Raw genomic sequence first — 12136 nt, 5'->3', positions numbered from 1 at the left:
GACCCCATGGGCCTAATGAAATTTTTCTATATCCTGTCTTTTTTCTAATAAGACTTTTCTTTAAAATTTAGTACCTTAATCCAGAATTTTTTTAGTATAATGTGATGAAAAGGATCTGATTTTGTATTTGTCCATCTAAAAAAATAAGCAGCACAATGAAAGGACTAACACAATATGTGTGAATGGGAATGCTATGCATGCTGCTGGTTTTGGACTGAGGTAGATTTTGTCATGTTCACAAAGTATCCTTGAGTCTTATTTTATTGAAAATTAGAGTTTAATTTTTCCAAATGCTTTCTTAACATTTTACGGGAATAATGATATTTTTCTTTTTAGATCTATTGAATTGCATTTCCACATTTCTTAATAACTAATCTTTGTGTTCTAAAACAAGTCCCACTTGGTCAAAAAGTGTTACTCTTTTGGTGATCACTGTAGTTCTGTCTGTCAGTATGTTTTTCCATAAACTTGTCTATAGTATTCTTAATCATTTTAAAATATTCAATTTTATTTTGCTCGTATGTGGAATTTAAGAAACAAAACAGATGAATGTATGGGAGGGGGGGAAAGAGAGGGAAACAAGCCATAAGAGACTCTTTTTTTTTTTTTTTTAAAGATTTTATTTATTTATTTGACAGAGAGAGACACAGCGAGAGAGGGAACACAAGTAGGGGGAGTGGGAGAGGGAGAAGCAGGCTTCCCGCGGAGCAGGGAGCCCGATGCGGGGCTCGATCCCAGGACCCTGGGATCATGACCTGAGCCGAAGGCAGACGCTTAACCGACTGAGCCACCCAGGCGCCCCAGCCATATGAGACTCTTAAAGACAGAACAAACTGAGGGTTGATGGAGGGAGGTGGGTGGGGATGGACTGTACGGGTGATGGTATTAAAGAGGGCACTTATGATGAGCACTGGGTGTTGTATGCACGTGATGAATCATTAAATTCTATTCCTGAAACCAATATTGCACTCTATGTTAACTACCTAGAATTTAAATAAAAATTTGGGGAAAAAATAAAAATGTTTAATTTGTTCCTTTTTTTTTTAAAGATTTTATTTTATTTATTTGACAGAGACAGCGAGAGAGGGAACACAAGCAGGGGGAGAGGGAGAGGGAGAAGCAGGCTTCCCGCAGAGCAGGGAGCCTGATGCGGGGCTCAATCCCAGGACCCTGGGATCATGACCTGAGCCGAAGGCAGACACTCAACGACTGAGCCATCCAGGCGCCCCTCATTTGTTCCTTTTTATTCCTAATGGTTTTTCTGATTTTTTTGGACTAATGTTTATCACAGATAATACTTTATTCTTCATGGAACGAGCTTTTGGTTTTATTGATTTTCACTGTGTTTTTTAAAAAAAGATTTATTTATTTGAGAGAGAGAGCATGCGCATGCGTGAGCGCAGGGATGGGGACAGAGGGAGAGGGAGAGAATGTCTTAAGCAGATTCCACGCTGAGTGTGGAGCCTGATGTGGGGATCGATCTCACAACGCTGAGATCATGACCTGAGCCAAAATCAAGAGTCAGATACTTAACCGACTGTAGCACCCAGGCACCCCTTCACTGTTGTTTTAATTAGCTTCTGCTTTTACCTTTATTCCTTCCTTCAGCTATCTATCTTTGGTTATAGGCTATTTTTTGTAACTTTTTGTTGAAGATGAGTTTATTGTAAAGCTTTTTATTATGCCCATATAAGGATATAATTTCTCTCTACTACTACTTTAGCTGCAAAATCTAAGTATCAATATGTGGAGCTTTTTTTCCTACACAAGTTTCAGCTTCCTTTCTGATGACTTTTTTGATCACTAACCTAAAATGTGTTTTATTTTTTAGTAAATCTTATTTTTATATGTATAGCAGATGTGTTAAAAAAATCCACACATTTTAAGTCTAGAGTTCAGTGAATTACTACAAATCTAATGCCCACATAACTAATACATAGGTCGGAACAAACACTGGCAGGACTTCTAAAGCCTCCCTTGTGCTCCTCTCACAAATCCCTACCTATTACCTATTACCTTACCTATTCATTTGTGTATGATCTGTGGCTTTAGGGGTGGAGTTGAGAGTGAAATGATGGAGACCATCTGGCCCTCGAGACCTAAAATATTTGTTTTCTGGCTCTTTACAAGGAAAACCTTCCAGATCCTTGGATTAGTTTATTAAATTTGTTAATGTTGCTGTCATTTGTGTCCTCTTTAAAATTAATTTTCCTACTCTGAGGTCACATAGATAATCTCCTCTGTTATTTTTAAATGTGTATTGTTTTGGCTTTCACATTTATGTCTACTTTAATGGACTTTATATTTACTTTTGTTTGTTTAGAAATTTTTTTACCATTAGGGCATTGCACCTTTTTCAGAACAAGTATAATTTACAGAAATTATAGAATGCAACTTTTTATCAAATATCAATGTTTAGCAATGTTCTCTTTAGCTGAAATATTATTTCAATTGTGAAAACCATCTTCAGTTGCAAAAAGTAATCAAAAACCTTATTGGAGGGTGCCTAGGTGATACAGCTGGTTAGGCGTCTGACTCTTGGTTTCGAGCTCAAGTCATGGACTTGGGGTGGTGAGATCGAGCCTCACATTGGGCTCTGTGCTTAGCACAGTCCGCTTGAGATTTTCTCTCCCTCTCCCTGTGCCCCTCCTGCTTGTGCGCTCTATCTCTCTCTCTAAAATAAATAGATAAATCTTAAAAAAAAAAAAAATCATACATTTAACTTGATTTTACCAATGTCCTAAGAAGTCTTAAGCTAAACAATATTTTAAGTAGAAAAACACTAATTTTTAAATAGTTTGGTATACTTTTTCTGTGGTTATGTGCCTAAATTAACTGGTTTGTTTTACAGGAAACCTTATGAGTTTATCACATTAAGCATTACAGAATCCAGGCAAGAGCTAATTACTTTCTAACTAAAATACTCTGTATGTAACAATTGCAAGTATCAAGGGTATTTACTGGTTGATAATTGCTTGCTACAAAATTTGAAATAAAATACATTTACTGGATTGTTTTTTATGTTGCAGCTGCCCCTTGGCATCCAAAATAAGGATTTCCCATAAATACAAGCTCCAAAGCAATTCATGTAGTGCTTAGTTTAGATCAGTGCTTTTTTTCTCATTATCACTTTTTTTCTTCCCCACCACCCCCGCTCCCTGCAGTTGCACCATAGTATTAAAAACACTAAGTACCTGGGATTTATGCTTCAGAAAGACATCATTTGAGTAATTCCAAATAACATTCAGCTCTTCATGTAAAAAAGATGTTTTGTGGTCACAATTACTTCAAAAAGTAATTATCTCCTGATGTATCATGCTTTAGCAATTACAGAACCATGGTTTTAACACCTGGCAATTTATAAGTTAGTCAAACGTGAAATGCTAAAAGATGTGAACAGCTGTTCTCTCTACATTTGGAGTGCTGCAAAATTCTGGGTTGACTTTATTTTTTTCAGGGAACATCATAAGCCAACGTTACAGCATATTGTCCTAAAGTACAAATCCAAGGAAGGTAATACCTTTCCTAAGTTACAAAACTGTAGCAAGTTAATACAGTACTCTTTAATACAATAAAATCCTTTTTTGTTGTTGTTGGAGTTATGTATTACTTTATAATTTTCATTCCAAAAATGTCATTTAAGTACCAAACAAAACACTTAATGATGTTTATAGCAGAGCAAGTTATTTTATACAAATTAATGTCTTTTAAAAGTACATAATTTTTTCTTTTTTTAAGATTTTACTCTTTTTTTTAAGATTTTATTATTCATTTGACAGAGAGAGAACACAGGCAGGGGGAGCGGCAGGGAGAGGGAGAAGCAGACTCCCCACAGAGCAGGGGCAGCCAACGCGGGACTCGATCCCAGGATCCCAGGATCGTGACCTGAGCCAAAGGCAGACGCCCAACCGCCTGAGTCACCCCGGTGCCCTAGATTTTACTTACTTGAGAGAGAGCGAGTACGAGCGAGTGTTCACAGAAGCAGGGGGGAAGGACAGAGGCAGAGGGAGAAGCAGACTCCCTGCTAAGCCCGGAACCTTAGATGGGGCTTGATCCCAGGACCCTGAGATCATGACCTTAGCCAAAGGCAGACGTCTACCCAGCTGAGCCACCAGGTGCCCCTATAATTTCTTCTTTTAAAAAGCATTCCTTAATGCAAGCTCTTGAGGTTTACTGTATCAGGGTAATTATATGTATTTAGGTGGCTCAGCTTTGTTCTGGGGTTAGTCCAAAGCCAGGTAGAGTTCTAATGCGTGAAAAGCTTTACAATTCTACCTTAAAGGAGATTTAATATGCCAATATGATTTTCCAAGTACCTTTCAGAAATTGTTAAATTTTCACATAAATATTAGAATCCTCAGAAATGAGATGGTATTTCAAACAATACTTTTGGATGATCCCTTTTATTTAAAAACCCTACACCTCTTTGTTTTGATCAAAAGTCTTATAGCTTTCCTTCATCTTATTTAAAAAAATCCTACCTAAAATATATTTTTGTTTTTTAAATAACAAGTATATTGCCAGCTTGCAGAGATGTGGGGAGCAGGTGTGTCATATACCAGCTTTCATCCTCATTTCTCTTACAAACCCTGCCGCCGCCGTCAATGTCTTTGTGCTCCCTCTCACCGAAGCTGCCAGGTCTTCAATCTTAGCATTTAATTGATGTGTTACCCATTCAATTGTTTCTCGACCTTTGTTGGCATTTGAAGATCCCATACTTGCCGTTGGTCCTTCAGGGTAACTGCTGAGACTGACTCCTTTCCCAGGGATTATGGCTTTTTGAGTCAAAACGGATTTTTCTAGGTCCAGAGGGTGTGGTTTGTATACAAACTATTGAAGCCATATTTGTAAGTGAAATATTAGTAGATTTAAGTTCCATCGTTTTCTCTGCAGGATCAACTACAAAATGTTCTTGCACAAATGTTTTAGTTCTTGCTGCAATATGAGATTTCACAATGGAAGGCAGTCCCCACTCTGTGCTGAGAAGTCTTGGGCTGTGTAGCCTTCCAGAGCGATCTGTGTGACTGTCCAGTACATCACCTCCAACCACACTTGGGTCCATAGAGTTTGGGTATTTCTGCATTACAGCTGTTGTAACAGTTTCCAGTGGGTGGTCAAAGATGCGCTCTGAAGTCCAGATCTTCGTGGTGCCGGCCACTTGCACAATGTCTCTGGTGTTCACTTTTTTTCTTTTTTTAAAGATTTATTTTATTTATCTGAGAGACAGAACACGAGTAGGAGGGGCAGAAGGAGGGAGAGAATCTCAAGCAGACCCACTGAGCACAGAGCCCATCATGGACCTGATCCCACCATGCTGAGATCATGATCTGAGCTGAAACCAGAAGTCGGATTTTGTTTTATTTTGTTGCTACTTCTTAGGTATTCATTCATATGTGAGGCCGTCTGTGCCTGGAGTTTCCTTCATGGGAAGATTTCTTTCTCTATTTCTGTCTCTCTCTCGTTAAGGAAGCTCTGAGCCCAACATGGGGCTCGAACTCACAACCTTGAGATTGATATCTGATCTGTAACATGTCTTTGTGCATATATTAGCTGTAACTTGCTCTTTTGCTTTAAAAAAATGTAGATACTTAACTAATTTTTTTAAACTCTTTTCTAATACATACTATTAAGGATTTTTTTTTTTTTAAGGTTTTATTTATTTATTTGAGAGAGAGACTGAGATAGAGCATGAGAGGGGGGAGGGTCAGAAGAAGAAGCAGACCCCCTGCCGAGCAGGGAGCCCGATGCGGGACTCGGTCCGGAACTCCAGGATCATGACCTGAGCCGAAGGCAGTCGCTTAACCACCTGAGCCACCCAGGCGCCCAAGGATTTGTTTTTTTTCTAAGCGTAACTTCTTAGCTGTGTCTCACAGGTTTTGGCATGTCATATTTTTGATAATTCACTTAAAAAATTCTCTAATCTAGGGGTACGTGGGTGGCTCAGTCGGTTAAGCGTCCAACTCTTGGTCTCGGCTCAGGTCATGGTCACAGGGTCATGGGAATGAGCTGCGTGTTGGGCTCCATGCTCAGCGGGGAGTCGGCTTAAGATTCTCTCTCTCCCTCTGCCCTTCCCCACCCCACTTGCAGGCATGTGGGCACACTCTCTCTCAAATAATAAATAAATTTTTAAAAAAATTCTCTAATCTCTATTTAGAAATATATCTCTTAAATATAACAAGAAATAGGGGCGCCTGGGTGGCTCAGTCGTTAAGCGTCTGCCTTCGGCTCAGGTCATGATCCCAGGGTCCTGGGATCGAGCCCCACATCAGGCTCCCTGCTCTGCGGGAAGCCTGCTTCTCCCTCTCCCAATCCCCGTGCTTGTGTTCCTGCTCTCACTATCTCTCTCTGTCAAATAAATAAATAAAATCTTTAAAATATATATATATATATAACAAGAAATATATCTTTTAATCTGTAAACATTGTGAAATTTTCTAGTTAATCTTTTTCTTAACTGTTATGTTAAACACTGCAAAAAGAATGTTCTCTGTATGATATCAGATCTTTCAAGTTGTTGAAATCTGCTTTGTGTCCCAGACTATGGTCAATTTAAGAACAGAAGGTCTGTGTGAATCTGAAAAGTATATATATATTGCAGTTTGGGAGTGCATTTTCTCCTTTGAAGGTAATGTTTCATTTCTCTCTGGCTGCTTTTAAGGTTTGCCATTTATATTCAGTCTTTCTCTTAATTTTTAGTTCTCTTGTTGAAACTCTCGATCTGGCCATCTTTTTCCCTTTATCTTTTTTTTTTTTTAAATTATAGTTGACACACAATGTTAGGGTAGTTTCAGGTGGTGATTCAACAAGTCTTTTTCTGTATCATTTTAACATAGTTGTTAAATCTGCCAGATAATTCCAATGTTTGGAGCTCCCTGTGTCTTAAGCTTGAATTTTTGGAAAAAATATACTAGGCCATTCATTTGGCAAATAATTTTTGAACACCTTTCATGGACTGTTTTAAGTGTTTGGAATATATACTGTAAACAAAATAATCTTTTCTGAACCTGTTTGGAACCTGGAGTGTTCTGGATGGACATGCTGAATTGCTTTCTTTTTTGCTTTCTGAATTACTCCTTTTTTTTTTTAAGATTTTATTTATTTATTTGACAGAGACAGTGAGAGAGGGAACACAAGCAGGGGGAGCAGGAGAGGGAGAAGCAGGCCTCCTACTGAGCAGGGAGCCTGATGCAGGGGCATGATCCCAGGACCCTGGGATCATGACCTGAGTCAAAGGCAGACACTTAACGACAGAGCCACCCAGGCGCCCCCACTTTCTGAATTACTCTTAATAGACTGTTGTGAATTGAGTTTGCCAGTGTTTTATTTAGAATTTTTGTATCAAAATTAAATAGGAACTATTTTTGAACAATATTTTGTTACTAAGTTTGTAACAGTTCACAAATTTTTTTTTAGCGTGTATTGTAAGTTCCAAAAGTATTTTTTTTGTCAGTTCATTGAGGTAAGCTGCATATAACTTAAGTGTCAAGCTAGATGAATTTTTATTTGTGTGTGTATATGCGTGCGCACGTGCTCACACACACACAGGCACCCCGCCCCCTTGTAATTACCACCCAGTATCCCAAAAGATTCTCTGGTATTTCAAGTTCATCTTACTCTGAATCTGTTATCATTGATTAGCTTTGCTTGTATGTCTGGCTTCCACTCAGTACAGTATATGTGAGATTCATCTATTTTGCTGAGTGTATCAGTTTTTCTTTTTATTGCCATTATGTATTCCATTATGTAACTGTACTACAGTTTTATTTTTCCATTCTGTTGATGGGCTTTTGGACTGTCTCCAGGTTTTGGCTAATAAAACTGCTATGAACATTTCCTATAGGCCCTTTGGTTGACAAACACTCGTTCATGTTGGATATATAACTAGGAGAGGAATTAATACATATAGCTTTAGTAGAAATTCCCTATTATTATTATTTTTTAAGATTTTATTTATTTGAGAGAAAGAGCATGAGCATGAGCAAAGGGGAGAAGACAGATGGAGAAGCAGACTCCCCGCTGAGCAGGGAGCTCGATGCAGGACTCATTCCCAAGACCCTGAGATCATGACCTGAGCCGAAGGCAGATGCTTAACTGACTGAGCCACCCAGGTGCCCTAGAAATTCCCTATTATTTTCCCAAAGTATATATACTTACTTACACTCCCACTGGCAAGGTGCTTCATATTCTGGCCACTATCTCTATTTGGTATTTTCTGACTTTTTCATTTTAGACATTCGAGTGTGTATGTCATTGTGGTTATCATGTGAGTTAGGATAGGGGAGGTGGTAGATACTAGGTAGGGGCATGAAGGAGCTTCTCAATTTCAGGTCGTGTTTTATTTCTTGATCTGAATGCTGGTTTTATGGGTGTGTTCACTGTGAAAATACATTGAGCCGTTTCTTCGCCAAAGTATACTTGTGTGTTGTTTTTGTATATATTTATACTTCAACAAAAATTACAAAAATCACAGAGTTGACAATGACAAATTGTTTATCTGAAGAAGTCTCAAGGATATCAAGCTAAAACCAGGAGTCAAAATAAGATTAACTTTTTCATACATGAAGGTCAGAATTCTTCTCCATGTTTCCTTCCTTAATTTTTTTTTTTTTAGAGAGAGTGAGAGAGCGCATATGTGCGAGCAGGGGAGGGGAAGAGGGAAAAGGAGAAAGAGAATCTCCAGCCGACTCCCGGTTCAGCGTGGAGCCTGATGCGGGGCTCGATCCCACGACCCTGAGATCGTGACATGAGTCAAAATCAAGAGTCAGACGCTTAACCAACTGAGCCACCCAGGCGCCCCTAAATCGAACACATTCTATATTTCACCATTAAGTGTAATATTTGCTGTAGGTATATGTTAAAATCCATTATCACACTGAGGAAATTCCTTTCTAGTTTGCCAAGAGTTTTTTGTTTGTTTTATCATGCTTTTGTGTATATACTCAGGTGATCATATCATCATGTCTTAGTTTTTAAAACTATTTATTCTTATTTTTATTTCCACCTTCAGGCATTCCTTCATGGCCTGTTCTTTCTCTGTTATCCAGTTAAAAAGTGGTCTTTCCTCACCTTGTGTTCTTGATTATTTTCAGTCTCTTGCTTCTCTGAGAGCCTTCTGATTTATTGTTGGTGATGTCAGATACTACCAAATTATTAATGTTTCTCAAATCCTTATTTTCATTCTAGACCTACAGTATTATGTTTCATATTTAAGATATATCTTGTTAAAATACAGTACCTAATTTATTTTTTCCTTGCTTATTTTGTGATACTTGTGTTTATACAGATGTTTGTACATATACCCTGAAGAAACTTCTTTCTGCCAATAATTGGTGACCGTGTTCTATCACTCTTTTTCCTTTTATCAATTCCCTCTTTGCTTTACAGCTTTTGCTATAGTAGTTTATGTAAGTGGTGGTTTTTGTCCGTTAGCGTTCCCTTTACCTTTTTGAGAGACTTGGTTCTATAAATAAAAACCTGGTCACATAATTTTAATATACACTCAGATCTCTTTGGCTCCCCTTTCTTTGAAACAGTGAGCCCTAAAGTAGAGGCATGCACTCTAGATGATATCCCAAATAATCCAGTTGGTATCTTCTATGTGTTCTACAGGTATTTCAAGTGTAACAGTTCCAAAATCTTCCCTTCTCATTTTCTACACATTCTAGTTATGGTCTCTAAATTGAAGACTTAGAACCTAGAATGTGTATTGCAGTGAAATAAAATATTAAGCTGTCTTTTCACTTTTTAAAATTGAGGGAAAAAATTAAAATTTGTCACAAAATATATCGATAGTTTATTTCTATAATTCATAAATATAAACTTCTTTAGTACTCAAAAATATTCTTTAAGGTTGAAAGTGATCACATACTTTGGAGACTTGGTCTAAAATTACTCTGTAATCCATTCCATGACTTACTTTCTTCATGGCCCTTTCTGTCATCACAGCTCCAGGCTGTATTCTCAATGTTTTCTGTACTGTTTGCCCTCTGTTCATTTCCCAAATGTGTTGGAGGAGCCCTGGCTTTGCTTGTACCATGGCACCGTGTTCATGAAAAGCACGGTATTACTATTTCTCAGTCAGCTGTTCTTCTTCAGTGAAGCTCAAAATAGAACTGATTTTGTTTCTCATTTATTTTAGTCTATCTGCTGTGTACTTTCACCTTAGCAATTATAACATACTACTGCATGTTTTCTTACCAAATTGTATGCTACTTGACTACAAGAATAATTTTATTAATCTTAGCATTTCTAAGAACTAGAATGGTTCCAGATACATTGTGGGATTTGATAATTTTTTACATGAATAATACCTTAAGGCAATGGCATAATATTTTTTTTTTTTTAAGATTTCATTTATTTATTTGACAGAGAGAGAGAACACAAGCAGGGGGAGTGGGAGAGGGAGAAGCAGGCTTCCCGCGGAGCAGGGAGCCCAATGTGGGGCTTGATCCCAGGACCCTGGGATCATGACCTGAGCCAAAGGCAGATGCTTAACGACTGAGCCACCCAGGCGCCCCCTGGCATAATATTTCTGTTAGGATTTCTCATCTTCCCTCAAAGTGTAAAACCAAACAAATGTTCTGCAGACTATTTTGGTAATCATGGTAAGGATTGGTTCCCATACAGCTTTTTCCATGTCACCCAATTCTGAACATTTCAGATTGAACAGAAATTCCAGGGATCAGTATCATTTAAGGATGTGACTGTGGGCTTCACCCAGGAAGAGTGGCAGCACCTGGACCCAGCTCAGAGGTCCTTGTATAGAGATGTGATGCTGGAGAACTACAGTAACCTTGTCTCACTGGGTAAGGTCTGTTTTTTTGTAATTCTAAATAGCATGTTTTAATTCTTTTAGTTATGAAGCATGTAGACACTGTAGAGTTTAATGATTTTTTATATTGGAACCAGGAATCAGTGTTGATCTCTTTTGGGCATCAGGAAGATATTTGTGTTTACCTCTCCAGTGAAATGTTCAATAGCATCTTCATTGAGCAGCTCTGGAAGCTTGCTTCTCTTTCAGAGGCCCTGCAGGCTAGGCCTTCTGGTCTGAATCCTAAATTGTTTTGCTTTGACAGGGTATTGTGTTACCAAACCAGAGGTGATCTTTAGGCTAGAGCAAGGAGAGGAGCCATGGATATTGGAGGAAGAATTCCCAAGCCAGAGCTTCCCAGGTGAGTTAATGGATACTGCACAGATGAACGTCAGGGGATTTATTATTTTCCCACGACTATTCCAGAGGTTGACAACTTTAAGATGTTTTTTCAAGAATATCTCTTTAGAAGTCTTAATCCTTGGAAGTGACTGGGAATACTGGTTTTTGAACCAAATCTCCAGATACCACTCTTAAAAGAAATGTTCTTTTTGATTCACTTTGTATTTACCATTCTTAATCTGTCAACAGACCAGTTTTGCCTACCTCATCTTTACTGTTGTTTTTCTTCATTCCTTTGTTTCTCAAAGCAGTTTTCAGTTGCCTACCTTACCTCCATTGCTCTGCATTCCTGCCATCATCAGGCATTCTTTCATATGCTCATTTTTTGACTCAAATAATTTTTAAGTAGTTGCTATTATCTAAATGCTATAGTAGTGAAAGAAATAAGTGTCGAATTTATACAAGTAGCAGTAGTGACCAACAAATATATGAAAACATGGTCAACATTACTAAACATCAGGGAAATGCAAATCAAAACCACACATCACACTATTTAGAATGGCTAGCACCAAGAAGACAAGAGATAACAAGTGTTGGCAAGGATGTGGAGAAAAAGGAGCCCTTGTGCACTGTTGGCAGTGATGTAAATTTGTTCAACTACTATGGAAAACAGTATAGAGATTCCTCAAAAAGTAAAATATAAAATTATCCTATGACCCAGCAGTTCCACTTGGGAAGACACCCAAAGGAAATGAAAACAGGTTATCAAAGAGAGAATATGCACGCTGATTTTATCACAGCGTGATTCACAATAGCCAGATATGGAAACAACCGAACTGCCCGTCAGTGGATAAATAGGTAATTAAAATAGGTATGTGTAAATAATAGAATATTATTCAGCCATGAGAGAGGAGGACATTCTGCCACTTGTGAAATGGATGAACCTTGAGTGCATTATGCTAACTGAGATAAGTTTGACAGAGAA

General features: G+C 38.1%; 1 protein-coding gene and 1 pseudogene across 1 annotated transcript in view; one reads left to right on the top strand and one right to left on the bottom strand.

The window, feature by feature from the left end:
• Positions 1 to 12136, top strand: part of LOC118012946 (zinc finger protein 33B-like) — a 50000-nt gene that overhangs the window by 3181 nt on the left and 34683 nt on the right. The window contains 2 exon segments of the mRNA XM_035008531.1: positions 10660 to 10804; positions 11075 to 11170. Coding sequence (XP_034864422.1) covers positions 10660 to 10804; positions 11075 to 11170 — 241 coding nt within the window.
• Positions 4552 to 5137, bottom strand: LOC118012851 (annotated as a pseudogene).

Source organism: Mirounga leonina, unplaced genomic scaffold (assembly GCF_011800145.1).
Source record: "Mirounga leonina isolate KUSES-001 unplaced genomic scaffold, KU_Mleo_1.0 Mir_152, whole genome shotgun sequence".
NCBI lineage: Eukaryota > Metazoa > Chordata > Mammalia > Carnivora > Phocidae > Mirounga > Mirounga leonina.
Note: the sequence above shows the minus strand (reverse complement) of the source record. Positions and strands in the feature narration are given on the sequence as shown.